The 23,037-nt window shown below is 41.2% G+C and overlaps 1 protein-coding gene across 4 annotated transcripts in view; it reads right to left on the bottom strand.

The window, feature by feature from the left end:
- Positions 1-23,037, bottom strand: part of rbms3 (RNA binding motif, single stranded interacting protein) — a 298,854-nt gene that overhangs the window by 199,888 nt on the left and 75,929 nt on the right. For 3 of the 4 annotated variants that reach the window (XR_006100092.1, XM_042434716.1, XM_042434715.1), the window contains exon 3: positions 22,562-22,786. The exons of the other annotated variant lie outside the window; for it this stretch is intronic. Coding sequence is in view for 2 of the 3 variants with exons in the window: in XM_042434716.1 (XP_042290650.1) it covers positions 22,562-22,786 (225 nt within the window). In the remaining variant the exon portion in view is untranslated. The remainder of the gene's footprint in view (positions 1-22,561; positions 22,787-23,037) is intronic. 4 annotated transcript variants of the gene reach the window in all.

Raw genomic sequence — 23,037 nt, forward strand, 5'->3', positions numbered from 1 at the left:
GTAAATCAAACTTTTTTGTAAGATATTTAAATTATATTAACATCCACAGAGATATGAGTGCCTGAAGAGGCACTGATAGAGCTGCCCTTTTGTTCACTGACTGCTCTGACAACACTAGTTATAGAGCTAATACCCTGAATCTCTTTTAAAAAGGGAGACTGAATGAGACATTAAGACATTGTTCAAATGCAAAAACAGCATTAAAGCTGAATTAAAGAGCCATGAGTTTCATTCTAAACAACATAGATCTATGCAATGTTCCTATCCAAAAGCAATTCCTAGAAAGTCCACAACTATCACGCTCTACTGCCTGACCCCTCCCTGGGTGACTACTGGCTTTCTTCAAGCTGCTGCAGAAACCAAGAGGCTTTGTTTCTTGTGGTTTGCTGGACAGTCACGTTTTGGGTGTTTCCCAGAAATGACCAGATGCGTGGAATTCGAGGGAAGGCTGGCGCAGCACCATGGGAGGGGTGGTGGGGGAAGAGGAAGGCTGGAAGAATGGGGGGAGTGTGGGGAGGAGGAGGAGGAGGAGGGAGGTGAACAGCAGGGCCTGGTATTCCTGGAAAAACCCTTTTGCATTTGGCAGCGGTTCTAATGGAAGATACCCGAGCACCAGAAGATCATCTTACATGCTTTATGTATACCTACTGATGTAGCATGACTAACCAGCTTCCCTGGGGCACTTTGTTCATGATAAAGTGAAAGAAGAACTATAACCATCACAGCTATGGCATAGTCAGTGTACACATGCTGTTGCCTAAATGACATTTGGATCAAGTATCAAGAATCTTAGACTGCGCTTGGGTTGTGGATCTGGGCTTACAGCAGAGATCCCCTTGACTACAATAATATGACTAAATGTTGATGATAACTCCAATTAGGAACAGACTGTTGCTTGCATATCAATGTTCAATATCACAGAGGATCGCTTAGTACTCAGTACAGATGATGAAGTTTGTATGAAACTTTAATACTGCTATAAAAAGAAAGTTATTATAATTTTTATCATAAAAGTAAAATCTAATTTAGCTATTTTAATTTTAAAGGCATGCTAAGACACATTAATGCCAAAGGAAAGAGATAATTTAATAATTTCAAATATCTCAGTGTATGACGTCTACAAGTGAGACACAGATTTTAGCAATTTAAATAAAATTGAAAAGAAAGGCAGCACAAACCACAGAGAGAAAAAGAGGCTGGGTAACCTCTAATGTGACTCTAGAGTGCAGAATGAGTCCCAATTTGTCTTCAGACTGTTTCTTACAGTTCATTCCCATATTGTGATAGCTTAGTCGAATATGTGATTAACAACATCTGAACTCAACAAGCCAATTAGATTGCAATTGATCTTCAAACAGTCACAATGAGAAATCACATTTGAAAAAAAAAAAGGATAGTCTCTTTTAATTGAAATCATAGCGTCAGGAACATAAGCTGAGAATTAAGGTGCATTTTTATGTTTGTATGTTAATGTAACTGGCATCCATCCGAGCTTTCATCCCAAACCATTGTAATCTGAGATGTTGACCAGACTTAGTATGCACACCATACGATCCACTTGCTGAAACCCACCCCTCCTCCCCTCTTGCTAAACTCTGAGATGAGATACTGTACGTTAACATTATGTGTGTAAGTTCACCTCATCTCTTGACACATGCAGTTTCTTAATACATTCTTATCAGTGCACTAAAGGATGACAGCCTGGGGTAATTCAACACATTCACCCTATGAGAGTATACATTTCTGCAGCGCAAAGAGCAGAGCGATATAGTCAAGATATGACTTCAAGCTGCTTCTCTATTTTCTTTTTTTGTCATTGTTGATGGGCTCATCACCTGGGTTTGGCTGTTTATCTAATACTTCATAATAAGGTAAAAAGGCCAGACAGACTCTGGACCACCAGCCCTGAACTGAGACATTTGATAAACACCAGGCAGATTTCCAGTGAGTCATTAGCTTCTATCACAACACAGAGGAGAGCAATGCAGGCCTAATGGGGAGGAAATATGAAACCAGACATGCATGAGTAGAAATGACTCACAGCACCCCTTAGTACCCAACGAGGGACAAGCAATAGACCTGAAAGAGTAAATTGCGAACACTTACTAGATCTCAACTCCAAATGAGAAATGTATATACAAGTCATTCCAACGACTCATTTCCTGATTAACATGTTTCTGAGAAAAGATCAGAGCTATTATAAATGATTTTGTACTGGGAAAAGAGGCCCATGGGGGTGAATTTTACATGCGTGTGTGTGTGAGTGTCTGCATAGCTGCGTTTTGCTCGTGTGTAAATGTGCGTATATGCATCTGTGCTTTTGTGTCGGTGAAACTACATTTCAAGTCAGGTGGTCTGCAGCTGTAGCAGTTATGTGTGTGTGTACTGGCATGAGCAACGGCGAGTGTGTGTCTGAAAACTGAAAATTGTGAATAAAGTAAAGTGTTTCGGAAGAAAGTCTGAGATCACAGGAGGGTCAACGTTGTTCTGACACCGAAGGTGAAAACACTTCAGTGGAGCTCAGAGATCAGACTTCCTGTGTGGCCTCATGCTTACCCTGATATAACATATAAACTGCAACTGAGGTTTGGCTATGTCCTTCTATGAACCAGCCAGACACCCACTGTCTAGGACAGAGAGGAAGAGATGATGCATAATAAGGAATTTAGTGATGCACAGGCAGTGAGAGTACACGTTTAAGCAATAGATGTTGTCTATGCGGATGTGCTAGCCAGGAAATGCAAAACCCACATTGTTTAGAATATGAAAAACTCAGCATACGTCACAGAAAAAGACAAAAATGACTCAGAACTCACGTTCCACAGACATGACAAGAGGCCTATTAAAGCTTCATCACAGCACTCAGTTTGTCATGTGCATTTTGTTTTGTTCATTGTGTTAATGTCCTAAATAGATCTAAGTGCAAAATCAGTATGAGTATAGGAAAATAACTTGATCTGTATCTGTTTGATCTTGAATAATCCTAAGAATAAACCATATATACACTGGAAGATGCCAGTATTTGAGTGTATGTATATGTGTGCTAACTGGTGTCCATGTGCAAAAGTGTCAGAGGCACACAGGTAAGGAAGTGAAATAGTGAGGCAATAGAGAAAGGTGCTGAAGGTTCTGCCCAAAGCAGATAGAGATTGGAGATTGGGGAAAAGAGTTATAGCTACCAGGAACAGATCCGTATAGGCCTATGAAGCTCAATGCTGCCTGCAATTGAGCAGGATGGGATGGGAGGACAGCAGCAATGTTTTAAAGCACTGCTAAGCCATCCTGGAATGAAGTGAAATGACCACATGTCACACAGAGATGAGAAGTGAGAGGGAGTGGACAGGCGGAGTGAGAAACACTACGGAGAGTAAGGAGAGAGAGAAAACAGAGTGTGTCGTTCTAAGAGGAATATTTCAGGGTGGTAAATGGAGCAGAACTCCATTCCAGCTCCTCTCTTAACCTCCCCCGGTGTCTCATCCTCTGCATGCAAAGCATGAAGCCCAGGAGACAAAGAACACAGAGCGAGAGAGCTGAAGAGACAAGCTTCAGGACAAAATAACACTGAATTAATAGACAAGACATTTTGCTCATGCATTTGTTTTAACAAAACAGAAAACACACAAGGGTGTGGAATGGTAAGCTGTGAGACTGTGCTCAAGTTGAAATTCCCACTCTGGTTTTCGTTTTTTTTTTTTTTTTAAGGGTGAAAATGTGAGGGCCACCAACCCTGACCATACAGGCCTGCCGCCCAATGAGATATGTCTCTGCTGCATTACATTGTACACGTTCAACTGCTGCAAAACCTTTTTCCTAATGGTAATCAACCTTTAAGCAATGCACTGTGGCATCCTTTTAATGTTTCTGAAGTGGTGTGGAATTTACTGACCCTACAAAAGCCAAATTTAGGCGAAGTAGAGGAAGCCTTGAATTTGATGAGAGACAAGCAAGGAACAACGTCCACCGTTCACTCTGATAGGCTTGATATTTTGTTGATAATTATGATAATTATATGTTATAATATTAAATGTTTTTTGTCTATTCAACTTTAAATGGTGGAACAAATGCATTACTAAGGACTGCTGCACAATTAATGGGTACAATAGTGCATGTTCTCCTGAAGGCCTGATATGCCTTCATAAGCTAACTGCAATTTCAGGAAGTGTAGCATATATTATACATATACATACATTATAGCACAACTCAAAATGGGTAGCATATCTTTGACATATACTACATTCTTTGGAACGTTATTGTGGGATTTGTATGGTGTAATACTGCCAGATGGCACAGAGGTACTAGAAAGCATATAGTGGATTATTTACAACATTATCATTATGGTGCAACTCCACTGGGTAACATTTGGATATCAGTGAATGTAAGACTTTCAGGGTGATGCACTTTCAGATTGCCTCCTTGGCGGCGCCTCTATAATTAGTAGTACTGAAGTCATCAAAGTGCACCAACTAAATGGAGCAAAGCAGCTCCAACAAACGTTTCAACTTTCACACAACAAAGGACGACTGCTGGTAGAGGATGAATGGAGGGAGGGTAGTGTACACAGGTTCTATCTTTGACACAGCAAACACTTGTTTACTGTTAGAGCGTGGGAAAAGACAGTGAGATACAGTTAGAGGAAGAGCGATGGAAAGAATATAAAATAGTAAAAGACACAAATAGGTGAAGGAACAGCAGACACATTTCATCACTTGTCAATACTGCAGGCCAGACACTCTGTGGTACTTATCCTATTAAACTTCACTATTTTATGGTAGTAACAAAGGGTGCAATAACATGTGCGCCTTTATGTGTCTGTCTCTGTATGTGTCTTGACAGAGCCAACAGAGAAGTCAACCATCAAGCTTTTTCCTCCAACAAAACTTGTTCAAGTGCTGAAGCCAAAACAACACACAGAGGAAGTTTCAAAAACAACAGTGCTGTTAAATAAATCAAAAACACCCCGGCAGCTTATCTCAGCGTCAAAACGTGGCACAGTAACAGAATCGTGGATTCAACTCTTCTTTTTATTAAATTTCTTGGACGTTTTCAAGACTAAAAGTATATAGCCACACTAGCAAACCTGTGATGCTGCAATGCTCGTAACGCAACAGAAAACACAATTTTTGGGATGTAGAAAGCTTTGCTATTCCTAGATCCTTACCACAAGTGGGGCATATGTGAAATGTCTGGCTTGTGGAAAGGCCATGTTGTTACCTAAATCGAACGGGATTATCCTCTACTGAGCATGAATAGTTCACAGCAGACATTTTGACATGTTATAGCAGGAAAAGCACAGGTGTAATTAATAACTTGACTGATTGCTGCACTGCATTAAGGTGTTAAAATGTCTGCTGTGAAAATGGTTTATGGATACTAATTATTGATAAGGAACAGCTGAGAAACCAGGCAGCAGATCAGAGCTGATTAAGGGGAGAGCCACAGGTGTGCAGGAGAGGGGGACCAAACTGAGGGCATCTGGTGGACAGGTGCGGGACGGCAGAGAAACACACACATATTAATCTTGAAGGCTCCAGAAAAGCATTGGAAAGCACTGAGCAGGAACTGGAAGGCCCTCAGGTGGCACTGTCAGACACATTGGGAAGAATGATGAGCTCCTGTCAGAGAACCGGGTGTGGACGGAGCATGACATAATTCAAGTTTCTAACAAAACGTGGCAACTTTGTCAGGTCTGACTAGACAGAAAACAGGACAACCCTTGCAGGAAAACTGGTCAGATGATTGATTGAGAACCTGAGGAAAGGACATGTTGGAGCTATAGATGAAGGGGACTCGGTAAATCAGCAACATTAACTCTAAACATTATGGGGAATTGTGAGAAACTAACATAAACTAAATTTATGAGTTACCACTAATTAAATGACATAGTTAAGTTACGTGTTCTAGACTAGGTTACTGCTACATAGCTAATTTTATATTATAAAAGTCTTTAATATGCAAGTCAAAGTGCAGGTAGAGGCAGTTGCAGTGAAAAGGAAGGTGGACAAGCAGCATGTTGGTCTATGTGATGAAACCAGATCTCCACCATGACTACAGCTTCTAAATCTGCAAAACCTGTCTCTTTGCTTGGCTCAGTCCTTAATTCTGAAACCAATAGTGAGGAATAAAATAGAGAGGGGGAAGCTAAGGACCCCAATACTAAACAGAGGAACCAAAACCAGACATACTTTGGAGAGAGGTCCCCTGCCAAAGAAAGAAAGTCCATTACAGTGGTGGAAGGCTGCCATAGCCTGTAGGAAGACAACCAGCGTGAGCCCTGGGTATGTGTACATACTAACATTTTCATATTTCAATGCAAAGAGCTTGTAGAAAGAAGAACTGTGTGTTTAAATGAGCATTACAGAAAGAGGGTGAATGTGTGTGTGTGTTCTGCAGCACTAGTGTACCTCCATGGTCCAGTTCTAACTCCACAGCCTGCTGTTGAGGCCATTTGACAACGCATAGCCTGTTAGAACCCGGTTTGTGTTCAGCATTTTAAACCAAGACTTTAACACGTATTTGTTTTGTCAATAATGTGTAAAGATCTGCTGTGCAATTTATAAAAAGCTCTATTTTTGCACACATGATGTACAGCATACGTTTACCTTTGCTTTTTGTTATATAATACAGTTTGAATATCTAAAGCATTGTGAGAGAAAATGTATTTTGAAAGGTGGAGATTGATTTTAGCATTGTTGTTTTTTTTATTCAATTAAACAATTAATTGAAGTAATAATCAACAGATTAATCAATTATAATATAATATAATTATACTGTAATTTCTAGAATTATCTAAGTCATAGACTCTGCTTTGCTTAGGCAGAGAGGCACAGTGGGCCTTGTGCATCTGCTTGGGAGTAGTTACATTTTTAAATTTACTTTCCTGTAAAAAAAAAAACTGCCTCATTTCGAGTCAGGAAAAACACTGAAATGGGATAATGGCTATAAAAACAGAGATGCACCTCTGTGGCACTCTGATATAGTTAGGTAAAGTGCCCCTTCTAATTAATTTGATTTAGACTGACATGAACAATATTCCTCAGAAAAACTGAGTTCAAAGGATAAAATAGTTTTACTACATACAAAAAAAAGTTTGATGTCCACAACTGCTTACACTCAAGTCTCCAGAGTCTGCATTGCAGGGTGATGGGACTCGTGTAGCTAACATCAGCTAAGAGGATTGTGCTCCTTCCTAACAGTACAAGTCTGTGTCTTGTCAAAAAGCTCCTGAAACTTACCATAGGAAGAGACATTTGCTCTTTGATTCTATGAGACTAACACCAAATCCTGACATTCAAATTAATGTTTCACATCACAACCTTTCAAGCTAGATGAGTCAAACAATTTGATCAACTCTTGAGACTCATCTGGATAGTGAGAATGAAAAATAAAGTATAGGTACAGTATACAAGCAGAGACACAGAAATGTAAGATACATCACAAACTGTTCAAGTGTGTTCGACTGGGAGGATTTTGAGGCTTGAGTTGTGAGTTAAGAAATGAATGCACTCAATTATGGTCCTCATTATAAACTAGAAATAATAAAATATGTGTGAAATTCATGTCTCGGGGTTTGTTTTTTTGTGTGTGTATGTAGACATGGGTCTCACGCCTTCATCAGAACAGTTGAGGCCTCATCATCTCCTTTCCCATACGGTTCATGTTCAGCCGACGCTCATGCCCATATTGCATGATTGCACTGAAGGACCAGTATAATCAGCCATAATGCTTTACAGATGTTATGGGTGTTATGGGTGTAGCCAATGCTACAGCCCCAGGCAGCCATATATGAAAACCCATCTGTGCACGGATGTCAGCGTGTGTGTGTGTGTGTGTGTAGCATGTCTGTACATGTAGCTGAAAACCATGGCACAGATCAGAGCGAAACATTATTAATTAAGGTCACATCTACAGCTCAGGATGTGTGATTTATGTTCCCCTGCCCTGCCCTGTCATTGACTAATCACCTGAAACAGAAAGTAACAGGTGCAAACTGATTTGCTGAAGAACGATTTCACAGACGAGACGCTTTGAATTTGCCATTAAACACGACCAAGAAATAGCACTAAGCCAGCAATGACATGTAAATATGACAGCCCACATGATCTGAACAAGAGAAGACACCCATTTTAATCCCTGTAAGACCTGCCAGCACCCTTCGTAATCCACGTTCTAACATCTCCTATTGTGTCCAACATCTAATATCAACCACGAACCGCTGCTAAATGAAGACTGGTGGCATACCGCAGTCAGGAATTTGCATGGACCGCCCCACTCTTGTGAAATAGGAAATGAAACATGCGGGGGCTTGGACGCTCTGTCAGATTCTGGATATTCCTGTGGTCTGGCACTCAGGATCCTGTGGCCCGGGCCTTTAATTCCTATTGGTGGAGAAAGCCAAGCTCTGGTCACGGCAGGAAATGCCTGCTAGGTGAAACATCCACCCTAAAAGCATTCATTCAGAAATGTCAAATACACAAGGTTTCCCTATGAAATGGATTGTTGCACTGGTAAACAAAGTGCTTTGTCACCATGACTATGTTAATCTTGTTAGAGTCCAGAATGCTGCAACAGTGGTTAAAGGGAAATTCTGGGTTTTTTGTTTTCTTTCCACAACTCGGATCTTGTTCTCTTATTCTAGTTGTGATTCCTCTTAAACTGGCTTGCATTAAGGTTCAAACATGTCTCTTGTCTTGCTGTGCAGCAGGTGACTGAAATAATGTTTGCACTACAGCAAAGACAGAATTGTTTTGAATCAAACATTGCGAACGCTGGAAAACAAACCAATTAGAAAAGTGTGATCTACTGGGCTTATGATGTTGATTCCAACGTGTGAAAATACAAACATGGTGTGAAACATGTAATTTCAACTTCGCCTGACAATTCTACCAGATTTTACTGGCACAATCAACAGTCAATCAAAGACAGACAGGTGTAGCTAGACAAACTGATCAACATGAGCAAAGCATGGAGAACGTCTATGATAAATGTGAAGGTGCTGTGTTTAACAGTACTCCATAATAATGATGTGTATTTTAACAATATAATAATTGACAAGGATTGCGGGATACCAGCTTCAGTTCACCATAGCAATGCCCTCCAATGCAAAGATAATTACTGTTGTTTACATTTTGCTTCTAACAATTTACAGAAAATACTGACTCAGAAAACACATTAGTGTTGGCAGTAGTTTAATGGTTCGATGCATTTCCCTAAATAAATAGAAATTGTCCATTATACGATAATTCCAACATAAAAAATTGAGGCAGAGACATTGCAGCTTCTTCATGGAGCTTACACTGTCAGAGTCTATGTGTGAGTTTGTGTAAATGTTGTGGAGGTGGCGGGGATGGTCAAAGGACGAGGGGGTGGGGGGGTGTTGGTTGTGGGTGAGCTAAGGAGTGTCATCTATACGCAGAGACAAACTCATGGCACTCACTCTGCCTCAGTGTGCACTGTTGAAGCAAATTAAGGAAGCCTTGGCAGCCTTTTAATGGTCTGTCACAGTCTAACAGGTTTAGAGCGCTTACAATGGACCCAGGCACTAAGCCCGACAGCTCGCGCTTAATTGTTCAGAACCTGTGTGTGCGTGTGTGTGTGAGTGTGTGTACTGTTCGAGCCTTTCTGTGCCAGTAACTAAAGTCATAGATTCTCATTATGAGGACAGATAAGATAGACACTTCCTGCCTGCCAGTTTGTTGGCCTGTTGACTGGTTCAATAAAATGAGTACTCCAGCTGATATGCTATGCTGATTGTTGTGCCAATATGTGTGTTTCCAACCACAATTTGACTGTTATTTTAGAGAAAGTGATCCTAAACCAAAGGTATTCATGCACAGTTGCATCTTCACCCAGCTGTGTATTGGAACTTAATTGTGTGGCTACTTTCCACAAGCTGGAATCATGAAATTTCTTCCCAATTTTTCAAATAAACCATCCCCAGGCAGAGGCAAAGACACGCAGGGCACAAGGCCACAAGTGGGTTGAGTTACTGACTCAAGTAGCCAGTAATAAACAAAACATCAAGTGTCTCAATTTTCAAGTGGTGCCTGAAGAAATCAACAAAGCAAATAAAGCCATTTGTTTTTCACTCGGTAACCCACACTCTATGAGAACGTAAAATGGTCCACCAAGGACGAGGTGGCGGTGCCTAAAAATCCCTCCTAAATGGTTGGAGGTTCTGAGCTGGGTGACCTAGAATGTGTTTGAAAATCTTCTTTTAATTAGGCCTTGAAGACACGACTCATTCCAACTGCTGTCCCGAGAGCTAAATTAATTACTGAGACAAAGCCCATTCTAGCTCATGGCAAAGATGAATCATTGCAGTATTTGGGGAATGAGCAATGCTCTTCATTCAAGGGGTGATGAAAGAGACTCAGACTCTAAAATGTACTCTAGTGTACTTCATCACAAAGTCTCCACAAGGCTCCCCCAGCAGCACCACACATGTACAGTACAAATCAGCATCTGCCGCCTCTGCTATCAGGAGTTCTTGAATGATCTTCTCTTGGAGGTAATATTCTTCAGAAAAATAAATAAATAAATCTTGCCCTCACTTCCTACTCTCCTTCAGTCACACCTTCACACCTTACTTATGTCCTCCCTCTCAGTGGTCCAAGCATTCTGCATTCCTGGGCGACTCTCAGAAAACTAGCCTCAACTGACTTGTCTTGTTCAGGCCATCAGCCACAGGATGTGCCTTCACTTACTGCCAGCAGTCAGGCCATTCATTCAGCTAAATGACTGTGTCATCTGTCAGCATGTATAAATGGGTGTTTGTGAGTTATGGCCAATTAAGCTAATCACAACACCAAGGGTTGTGCCAGAGCCCAGGCCTCACAAAGAGAGACAGATGAAATTGTGAGTTGGTGGGATTGAGTTATGGCACACCTACACCTGATGAATATGTGAAGATGCAAAGAATAAGGGAATGTGTGAAGTGTCTTTTTTTAATAATATCTTTGATTGACCAATTCTTGTCAGATATGAACAAAGAAGTTGCCCCATTCTTATAGGTGAACCTTAGTTTGGGGTGTATGAAGAGGACAAAGCGAAAGGAGAACTTTACAATCAGGGATTTTATAACTCTTTGCTTATTTCTCTCTTTCTCTTTCTGTCTTGTCTGTTTTTATGTCTATCTTTCTATGATTATTACCTATTCTCTCACTCTTTCTATGTCCCTTTTTGTCTCATTCTCTGAGTTTTCAGACCTTGTGAATCTGAGGATGTACTGGGAATCCCTACTAGCAGGTTTGTATTGACTGAATGATTGGCTAGTGTGTGCTTGGCAAGTCTAATGAGGTAACAACCGGAGTTTGCTCTGGAGACACCTAAAGATTAAATTGAGGGGTTCACAGGGATGTCCATGTCCTCATATAAAAGAGTGATAACCTACTCAAATGTTTTTATTAGGGGAAAAATGTCTCTTGTTATCTTTGCCTGATGAGATGAGAATTCCCCATACAGGAGCAGATGATAACATATGGAAACAGTCGGCCAGCCAACAGTTCTCCCACCAATTCACCAGCAGTGGAGTACTTGTTATCCTACAGGACAGAAAAGCTAGTTTTGTCCTCTGCAGCACGTGTGTAGGTGTGTGTGTCTGTATCTGTATGTTATGAAGAGAGATGAACTCTGCGGCAGTACATAGACGCAATGCGGGCTGGCCCTTGAGCTCAAAATTCATCTCCTTCCACATATATCTTGTCACAACAACACGAAAAGACCAAAGGACTTCAGCTCTTGCTTTCTCTGACACATATGTACTCACATCTGCACAACAAGCTCTGATTAAGATGGTTATAACAACACTACATGGATGCAATTAGCTGAAGCAGACCAGGCTGGTAACGCAATTCCTCCCAGTTATATATAGTTAAATAGTCCAATGCGGCTATTAAGCTGGGACAAATGCAAGACCACGATTCCCGAGCATGCCTCATATGCAAAATAATAATGAAACACTATCATAAACATGTGTAGTATCTGACTGAGTAGAACAAGACGATTGAAGCAATGTTGGAAACATCTGGATATTAAGCACTTTTGAGATAATCTGTTGAAAGAGGAAGCATACCATCAGAAATGAAACAGCTCAGGGGTTAAGATTGAAAAATGTGTTTATCTCAGCAAAGAAAGTTGACTGAGAACACATGCTCTTTTTCAGCAATATCTCACTACTTGGTACAGTTACAAAGCCACAGTCAGAATTCTATTATATTTACAGGTAAGTGCCTTGCTCAAGAACATCACAACTTTAGATGTGGTAGAGGTAGCTGCAGAGCATTAGTTTCACTTTACTGTACTTCTTCCCAGCCAATCCAAGATTCGATGCAGAAGCCTTAGCAGCCTTCTTCCCAAGCCGCTAGGCAATCATGACCCCCATCATCATCAAATTTAATTTGTCTTAAGGAAATAGTACTCACACAAAGAAATGTCTGATTAACTTATCCAAGTAAAATGAGGCTAAAATGTTCAGCAGGTACAGTACATCAAGGGAGGGGAAGTACACCTTTGTAAATGTCAATGGAAAGAAGTAAATTGTTGAAGAGAGAATGTCCAGAAGTGTCTTTATTCTCTACCAAAACTTAAATGAAAATGAAATATTACAAAACAAAATCAGTTGTTACAAATACATCTACATGCTTATTAAAATTTCAAGCTGATGACGAGATTAATGAAGCAGAAGTAATCTGTATAACTGAAATTAGGTTTTCAAGAGGTCAAACAGTTTTCTTCCTCAAAACAGACATTTCAAAACTCTCTAAAAAACAAACCTATTTGGTAACTTAATACAATACAAACCACTGTCTACAGTATGTAAGATCCCAGATAAACACAGAACACAGATAAAAACAAACTTTTAAGCAGCACTAACTACGTATCTAGTATTTCAAATATGAGGTCAGAATATTTTTCACTATGGGTACAGCACAGCACAGCAATATTGTGCTGTGTTATATGCACTGCAAGGGATTAGCTCATTAAAAGTATGCTTTTGGGAGTGAAAGAATATTAGGAATGTAAAAATGAATTACAATGACAGAAAGAAAACAGAGGAAATGAAAAAGTATATATGGAGAGAGAAAATTTCTTAAAGCTACTGCAGAAGCTGCATATCAAATATCCAAAGAGTGGAAACTCAATTTACAATGTCTACATTTTACCTGACACTGTATGTCAACCATTGTGGCTATTTCCCATAAATGGGCTCCGTTACACCAATTAGTGGAAAGTACCCACACAGGATGTGTCCTATTCTTTGCCATTGTGCTTGTGATCGATTCTCCATAGACAAGAAAATATATGACGCAAGTTTTAGTCACAGTCAAGGCTATAGGGGTCTTTAGCCCATGTGGTTTCAAGTAAGGAATCCAGTTACACCATATGCAATCATTTGCTTGTCAGATTTTATTATATTTAAGTACCTATAGCTAGTCCACTAACAGAGGCTGTTACCTAACCTGTTTAGCTGTTTGGTTAGTAGTACAGAGAGAAATACAGTGGGATGTTAGGTGAGACACTCAGTCACCCCTGTATTTTTTGTCTGTCCGTCTCTGTTTTTTTCTGTCTCAATCCTGCATGGTAATAATCATCATTAGAAAAGAAATGTTATTCTGGTCCTACGCTACAACCCTATAGACATATTCCAACTGTGTTGCCTAATAATTATATTTACAGTATATACAACTACTTTGCTTTAGCAAATGTGTTTTACAGCAGTAGGAAAGCCACTCTGACTTCTGTTAACATTTGCTAACTAGCACTAAACACAAGGAACAGCTGAGACTGATGGGAATTGAAGTACTTGGTAATAAATACAAGTTTTAGACAGTCAAATTTTAACCTGCTGTGGGGCTAGTGGAAAAGTCAGGGCGTCACCAGATTTTATGGCAATCCATTCAACAGTTCTTGAGATATCTGAATCCAGACCAAAACAGTGATCTGATTGACGGACATTGAAGTAGTCCTGTGTTTTGCATGACCAACCATCCACCCCAACTACTTCCCATGACTTCTGTGTAGCACAAGGATGTCACACTTTCTAGACTTAAACAAAAATGCCAGGGAATTTAATCCAGGCAGCAATTATGCTTCCGCCAAAATATATTTGGCAAAGCAATTTAGTGGGATATACTGTACCATATTTTGTAGGAGGTGCAGATGAATACTCATAAATCTCTCCCTGACTCTCTTTCTAGTCACATCTTCTAACTTCCATATGACTTTCTCTGCTGCTGTCATACCACCATCCCCCCTGAGGAATCTTCATCCCACCATATTAAGAGTGGAAATGTATCCGCTTCCATTGTAATTACAAACCCACTGGAGGCAAAGCTTCTTGATCTCTGCTGGATCCTCGCTTGCTTTTCTTTTTTCCTTTATTTACTCACCTCTCTCAGCTGAGAGGACAGACACACTCTGAACTATCAGTTCTTTTTTTTTCTTCCCTTTCTGTTGGGCATTCTTTGCATCTAATATGCTTGAAATTACAATAGCATTTATGGAGGCAATAAAAACAATGAAATAGGAGGGGAGGGTGTTTAATACAAACGTTGTCAAAAAAAGAGGGTTGTCTGCATTGGTTTGTTTTTTAAATTATGGTTTGTTTTTTAAATTGTGGGGATTTCTGTTCCACATACATATGTGCTATATATGAGAAGCTGTAAAAATGGACAAGGCAGAACTGAAGGCTGGAACCATGCCTTTGTTTACTGTTAGTGTCTGGATTAGCCGTCTCTAGGCACTGTGAATCCTCCTCAAGGCCAAAGTGTTGACTCGTAACAGCCCAGGACAAAGACATGATAGTGGGGGAGAAATTGCTTTCTGCAGTGACAAAATGAAAAAGGCTGAAAAGAAAACAACCATCCCTGCTGTCCCATGAAAACAGACCAGTTATGGCCAGCAAAGTCTGTTACAGTTTGAAGGTAGAGGGTCAAGACGAGGGCAAGAGTTTGATGACCCCGTAGTGATCTGTAACCAAGGCCAGTTAGCCGGGTATTATGAGACGTGTGGCCAACCAACATCCCACAAAAACAAAAACACACATGGGAGAACAGAGTGGAAATAGAGAATGAAAGAAAACCAATAAGACAGAGGTGTGTCTGTTATGAATTTGCTTATTGTTTAAAGAGTGTGCTGTTTGTTTCAAAGTTATTCAGGGTTTTTTTACACTATAAAACTCTTGTCTGCTGGCTTTGTGATACACCCAATGTGTATTTCCTGAAATGTCTAAGACTACAAAGGGTTTTAACAGTGATATAATACAAGGGCAGATCAGCCCATTACAAATCAATTTACACGCCTTTTTTCTTTAGACTACATGGTTACGGCAAAGGCTACTCATATGAGAACAGCAATTCATTCTAGGTTTTGCCACTTGATAAATCTGTCAAACAAGCATTCATGTGGAGTCGTGTTTCCGGCCACATGACAATAGTAAGCCTAATCTATTCTCTCCTTTTAGCTCTGTTTTTGGTCTGCCGCTGTCGCTGGAAACAGGACTGGTGAGAGCAGTGACACAGAAGGAAAACAGTAAAGTTTGTATAAAACCAAAACGTGGAGCTAAAAGAAGCTAAAAAGCTCAGTACAGCTTAGGGGAACTACAGAGTCGGGTGATAATTCTCTGTGGGTTCATCTCTTCAAGCGATTCATTTCACATTACATGTAGTAATTTATTCCATTGTTAATACAAAATGTTGATAAGCCGAGTTCCAATACTGATATCAAAACCACACTTTTGGAATATAAACATTTTTTCTACAAAACCTTTTTTCGCATATAAGAAAGATTAGTGTTGTCTAATCAGAAGCAGATATATAACAACTTTGCTTGAATAAAATACCATCTAAAACTATCTACATTATCATTTAAATAATCATAAAATTATCATGCCATCTTTTGGTACTTGACAGTTTTTGATACTCTGTGCTTTGGGCATGTTTCGTTCAGTAAAAAAATATTGAGGTTCAAGACCTATACCTATTTATGTCTAGTGAGACTCTAGCTAAGTATATTTTAGTCTAGGGATGGACTTTTTTGCAAATCAGAAAACCAATGACCATGCTCAGTCAGAGAAGGACAAAAGTGGCTTCATGTTAGCTCTTGGAAAAACCAGCCCAATTTAGGTCAACAGCATGAATTCAGACACTCCTGGTTGCCGTGAGTGGATGTTAATGACGATGACTGTGCTCCCCGGGGGTGAACAGAAAAGACTGTGATGATGTTCCCAAAAACTTTGTGAGAAAGACGCATGTGACAGACCCCACCACCAAAAGAACCACAGGGTTTATGTCTGTCTCGTGGAATGTTTTTGCTTATTGTTTGTGCACTGCACAGTTAAAACACCCCTGCTCCTCTTCGCCTTTGGTGGTGGTGGTAGAAGTGATGTTAGTGGTGATGGCAGTGCTTGTGATGATAGTGACAAATATGTAAAACCCATGGAAACGGTGATTATGACAAGATGGTTGTCACAAAATTATGCATATACAGCAGCTGAAGCACTAATAGCATAATTTCCTCTCTGCTTACTAAAAAGAGCCTATGTCACAATTAATGTGTACCTTGATATCACGGGAATAATATAAAAGCAATGCTATGTGCAACCAGGAGTCAATGTACAGTGATGATTATCCAGGTTTTTCCCTGCCTATCTAACTCGAAGGCCTTTGTTTTACTGGCTACTGCAAAGGTTTTTTCTTTCTTTTTTTTCTTTTTTTTTTTTTACACCAAAACTATTGTGCCTTTTATCAGCAACTGCTGTGATGCACTAGGTTTATGCCCAACGCAGTATCCCGGATGTTATCACATTTCTTGTGTTGAGCTCATAGCTCATGCACCATCTGCCGAAACCTGTGCCACAGACTCCTGCATGTGTATGAATATACCAAAGAGCACACATGTTACGCGCAGCACTTGAGTTTGGAGGTAACAGGGGAATGACACATTCACAATTTCTGCAAGATCAAGGTAAGTGATGAATTGCCGTTATTCATGAGGCAAACAAATGTGTGTAATGAAAGCTGGGTTAGCTTAGGTTAAAGAAGTAAATAGGACTTGATATAGAACCTCAATAGCCTACTTTTTGAGTGCCGGTAATTGACAGATCATTTTAGAAAGCAGAAATTCCAGTTTCATCTGTTTAACCAGTCCAAAATGTAATAAAGCCTTGGCAATAAATTTCAAACGATAACCACCCCTAGAAATAAACACAGTTGTTTGTCACTGATGTCTAAAATAATGTAATAACTTGAAATTTAATTTCCAGAATAAAATGAAGAAGATAACAGCGTTCTTTAATAGAAGGACTAGGACAGAGGAGGAAAGAGAGAGGGGACAGACTATAATGGGCCATTTTAACATCTTTAGACTATGACAGTAACTCAGTATGGGGAAGTTTAATACACTGTCACTGTCTCCTACAGTCTAACACTTTCTTAATAAACCAGCCAGCCAAATGAAACAGTTCAGGAGAAAAGGGAGGGTCAGTCTGAGACTCAAACCAGAGACGGGTGAGTGATTATACAAGTTACTGAAATACTGAGGAATAACCTAAGAAGTAAAAATGAACTTAATTCTGTTTTTGTTCTTGTTCATATTTAACAGTCAGCACATGAAACACAGAGCAAGTGGCTTTGACCGAGCATGGCCCAAAAGCCATAGCTCATGAACACGCCTGATGGGATGTTGGGTGTACTCTGCAGAAAACACTATTCCTCACATCATGTTATTTTTGTAAAGCAGCCTAGTACGAACTATAGACTGGATAATGTTGTCTGTCATCAGATGTGTGAGACACACCAAGCTCTCAAGAGGAGGTAACATAATGACAAAAACATGAAGAATAGTTATTGTATGACATACAGTTTAGTGTTAATGTCTTCATCTTTCTACTTTGGAAGAACAGTTGTCCAAGCCCTAGCTGTCCAAACAGACATTGAGCACAAAGTCCTGGAAGGATGCTTCCAACTAACTCTGTTTGCAAATTCTGAAGTGCTTAAAGTTTCTACTTAAGATGCATTGGATCTGATGCAAAAGGAGGTACTGTGGTAAAATCTGCAGTTCTCTGTGTAAGAGATGTAAAGGCAGGGGATGCGAACACTCTGACAGAGGCCATCCTTCAGGTCACAGCAGAAAAGAAACTACCCCCAGGGACACTTTTTCTTCTTTTGCAAGTGATGGTGCTTCTGTCATGATTGGTATGTTGCTGTTTTTGTTTTGTTGTTATTATAAAGATGGTATGAATCTGGAAAAAGTAACTTATTTACCATTCAGTCGAAAATCAGGGGTCAGGAAGAAACTGTAAGACGTTCCCTGGCCTTGCGACTGTCCATTGTGTTGCTTACTGACTAAACCTAGCTGTCTCAGATTTTGTTAAGGAAAAGAAAGGCATACCTTACCTAGCCAAGTGCCCCCTAACCATTGGGACCACATTTTGGTTTTACCAAGCATCAAACAGTAGAACAGCCAGCCTCAAAGCAATGGAGAAACCCTTCGAAGTCCCACTGCTAAAACTGCAGGTACTGTTTTCAAACAAATCATTTCTCACCATTAGACTTATTCTCAAAGATTTCAGATATATTAACTTTAATAGGACTATTGTATAGTTAGTTTTAAGTGAGGCAACCAGACCAGGTGGGAGTGTAGCAAGGAGGCAACAGATGTGCTGCAAAACAATCATGCCAGCTGTCCTTGTTGATATATCTATGCAGGCCAGACATGAGCCAATGGCTGAGGGGCTCAACAGATTTTTTAAACATGAATTCTTCCCACCAACATTGTGCCTACTACAGGTTATGCATGAAAAACTGCATAATTTCAGGTTTTTCAAAGAAGAAACCTATTTTTGCACAGGTGGAACAGAAGGTAATTGATACACCTAGGCTAGCTGTACAACAATCTTAGATAATTTATGATCATTGTCAGTAAACATTTATTCTTTGTTGAAGGTATCTGTACTCATCTCCCTCAAAACACGAGGACCCAGTATGTGGTCAGGGAGAGATGGATAAACTGTCTTGAATGAAGAAGGCTTGAATGAGATCTAGACCTTCCTTTCAAGTAAATTAATAATATTCATTGCAGGTCATGGACCCCCGTCCTAGCCCTACTGGTTGAGATCTTGCTAGACGTTTTTATAAAAAAAAAGCCAGGAGAGTGAAATGTGCACAGAAAGATTGCACAATCTGTGACTGAATTTTCTGTTGATTCATGTGCCAAAATAAACACTGTCGTTTGTCACCTTTATTTTTCATCTTTTTGTTTCATCTTGGTATAAAATATAAATCTCTATGGACACTTTCATCGTCAAATCGTGATTTTTTTCTACTTAAGCGCGCAACACTCTAACAAGGTGCACGCAAAAACTGTGTACGCCGCACGTTCTCTAGCCTTTGCCACCTTTGTCTTAAAAAAATCAAGGGAAAACCCTGTTATCATATCATATCTAAATCCAATCTAATTCCTTTACTCATTGCATGCAAGCACTTCAGGGGAGTCTCAACATGTTGGCAAATAGGCTGCTGGGATTTTAAGTGGCGCATATGTAAGATGAGAGAGCTTCAAATACAAACAACAGCACACAGTGGCTTGCAAAAAGGAAAAGCTACCACCTACAGAGCTCCGCAACATCTTAAGAAAGAAGCTCATGACCTTGTGCAGGGCAGAGTGGTACCAGAAGCGAGGGAAAGAAAGAGCAAGGATGCATTCTGCTTTTATTTCTAACCCTTTTTCCTTCTCTAAGAAGCTACTGGAGGACAAACACATTGGCAGCCTTGTGCTCAGCTGAGAGGGACCAGGAGCTCAAGCCACATATGGCCCTCATGAGCCCACAACCGCAATTGAGTCCGCCATGAGGAAGCCCAGCTGGATGGCGGTTCAGGGGGTGGTCAAAGGAGCCAGATCAGCCTCTGCCCTAGGGTCACAGTGGAGTTCCATACACCGTGTACAAGCACTGCCTGCAACTCCTTCGGCACCTTTGGAAAATCTTAAGGGTGATCTGGCGCAGGGGAAGAGTTGCAAACCAGTGGAGGTGTGCCAAGGGTGTTCGGATCCCCAAGATCACAGAACATCAGTCAGTTCAGAACCTTCTCACTCCTAAGCATAGAAGGCAAGATACAAGATATTTTTCAGTATCGTGTCACGACGACTAACCAAGTTCCTTCTGAAGAGCAGCTATATTGACACCTCTGTTCAGAAGGGTGGGACCCCTGGAGTGCCTGGCTGTTTGGAACACATTGGTGTAGTCACACAACTCATCAGGGAGGCATGCGAAGGCACAGGAGACCTGACTGTATGGTGGCTGGACCTTGCAAAAGCGTACAGATCCCTACCACACAAACTCTTTGAGCTTGCCCTACATCAACATCATGTTCCCAGCAAAATCAAGGACCCTATTCTGGATTATTATGGTAACTTCAGGCTCACAGTCATCACTGGTTTGGCACGTCAGACTGGCATCAGCTTGAGAAAGGAATCATAAGAGGCTGCAACATCTCAGCGATCCTTTTCACCCTTGCCATGAACATGTTTGTCAAGTCAGCAGAGGTAGAATGTAGGGGCCCTTTGACCAAGACTGGACTGCAAGAGCCCCCAATAAGAGCATTCATGGATAACCTGACTGTCACTACTACATCTGTCCCAGGCAGCAGGTGGATACTCCAAGGCCTAGAGAAACTCATCACCTGGGCAAGGAAGAGCTTTAAACCAACAAAATCAAGGTCTGGGAGGATCTTTGACTGCAGCCTCAAAGATGCTGCTTCCATCCATAAAACCAGCAGAGAGCTCACGGCCTGGCTCACCAAGGTGGACAAAACAGGAAGGCTGGGGAGGGTCAAGGCCTGGGTTTATCAGCACTCCATACTACCCCAGATCCTGTGTTCTCTGCTGGTGTATGCAGTGCCCATAACGGCAGCTGAATCCCTGGAGAAGAAGATCAGCAGCTACTTGCAAAGATGGCTAGGCCTACCCCACAGTCTGAGCAGTGCTGCTCTGCATGGCACCACTAACATCCTGCAGCTCCCGATCAGTGGCCTCGTGGAAGAGTTCATGGTGTTACAGACACATGAAGCTCTACAGTATAAAGAATCCAGGAATCCAAAAGTGGCATCTGTGAGCATCCAGGTTCAAACAGGCAGGAAATAGAGCGCAGACAAATCTCTGGAGGTGGCTGAGTCGAGGCTGAGGCAGAAGGCACTGGTTGGGTCTGTAGCAACAGGGCATGCAGCAAAGGCTACTTCTCATCAACCAGGGTCAACAATGTCCAGGGCAAAGAAGGGCAACATCTTGTTCAGGAGGAAGCGTGGGCAGGCATTGAGGAGGTAGGGAGGTAGGGATGGGTTAGCGAAGAGCATGGACTAGATGGGAAAGTGCACAGTCCATTGCATCAGGTTCTTAGTCCGAGTTGTCTACAATGTCCTTCCAAGTCCAGCAAACCTTAAGTGAGACACCTTCCTGCCCTCATTGTTCTAGAAGAAGATCCTTGGAATACCTCCTTAGCGGCTGCCAAAAGCCCTTAAGGATGGGCACTATCGCAAGCGCCATGACCAAGTACATAAGGCAGTCACTGAGGGTGTAGTCAAGGCTATTACAACCAGCAAGGGCCACCACCAACAAACGACCATCAAGTTCCTCAGAGCCTAAGAGAAGCCCCACCCACCAACTAGAGCAAACTCAAGCTGGGGTCTGATCAACTCCAGCTAGATTGAGTGGGAGAGGGTGTGTGATGCTGAAAGACCTGAAACACCCGATGACCCCAGGGTCAATCACTGATGATGTGTCCCAGCACATCCGCAGGATGTATCTTTCATTGAGAGAATATCAGACTGCTGCAATGAAAAATAAAAGAGAATGAGAGAAAGATTTGGTGTGAAGCCTTGCAAATATATTTATTAGAGGAAGAAATAACGAGAAATAAAAAGCTGCCAAATCTTTGTTTCCAGCTCTGTGACTGTGACAGCAACATGACGATAATAAAATTTCTCAATTTGGCTCACGCCTGGGTTTCAGTCACACCCCGAACGTAACATTAGAAAACCAGATCGCACCAATAAAGTCAAATCAAACGGATTGCAGAACAGCAATTAATTCCAAGGATAATGACAAGGGAAGCCGTCCAAAAAATGTCTCTACCTCAATTAGTCTCTCATTGCACTGTCGATGCAGAGGATGGATGAAGGAAAAACAAATTAAGTTGCAGGGAAGAAAGAGGGTGAAAAAAGAGGGTGAAAGGAAGAGATAAAGTGAAGGAAAGAAAGAAGAAGAAAAAGTCAAAGGAAGTGATATACATGAGGGCTTGAGACCAAAAGGGAGGGAGATAGAAAAAAAAAGGGGTAGTTGAAGAGGAAGACAGAGAGAGAGAGAATGTGCTGTGTGCATGAGAGCTTCCCTGATAGTAACAGCCACTAATGGACACCAGAGACAGAGAGAGAGAGAGAGAGAGTGATTAAAAATAAGAAGCAAGACACTGAAAGCAGAAATATATTCTAAGAGAGCAGAGCAACAAACAAGCTACAGGAGAAAGTGAGACATGAAGGGACACAGAGAAAGTAGAAATTACTGCTGTACTCACAGCTGTATGGACCGGGCAGTAGGTGTAACTCGTGTGTGTGGACTGATGGTGGTGATGTGGGTGTTGTTGATGGTGGGACAGGTGGTGCTGCAGACTTGCACGGGTGAAGGACGGGCCGCTCCAGGCCCCTTGACCACCACTGCTACCAGTGGTCCAATTGGAGCCAAGGCTTGGACTCATGGCTGCTGCCTTACTGCTGTGGTAACCTCTCACTGCTACACTGGGCTGGAGGGAAGTAAGGAAGGTGACAAAATAGGAGAGGGGAAATGAAAGGATGGAACAGGAGGTTGGCAAAAAGGGAAAGGAAAGATGTAAGGGTTGGGTGAGAGGAAAGAGAAGCAGAGAGAAAATGTGAGGGAGTGCAGTGACAAATGTTACCATCAAGAACATCACCAGCATAACTGCAAGCAGCCTCCACCCCTCAGCGGGCAAGTTCTGACAACTGACTGCCCGTTCACTGACCTGAATCCAAAGAA

This window comes from Thunnus maccoyii, chromosome 15, assembly GCF_910596095.1.
Source record: "Thunnus maccoyii chromosome 15, fThuMac1.1, whole genome shotgun sequence".
Taxonomy (NCBI): domain Eukaryota; kingdom Metazoa; phylum Chordata; class Actinopteri; order Scombriformes; family Scombridae; genus Thunnus; species Thunnus maccoyii.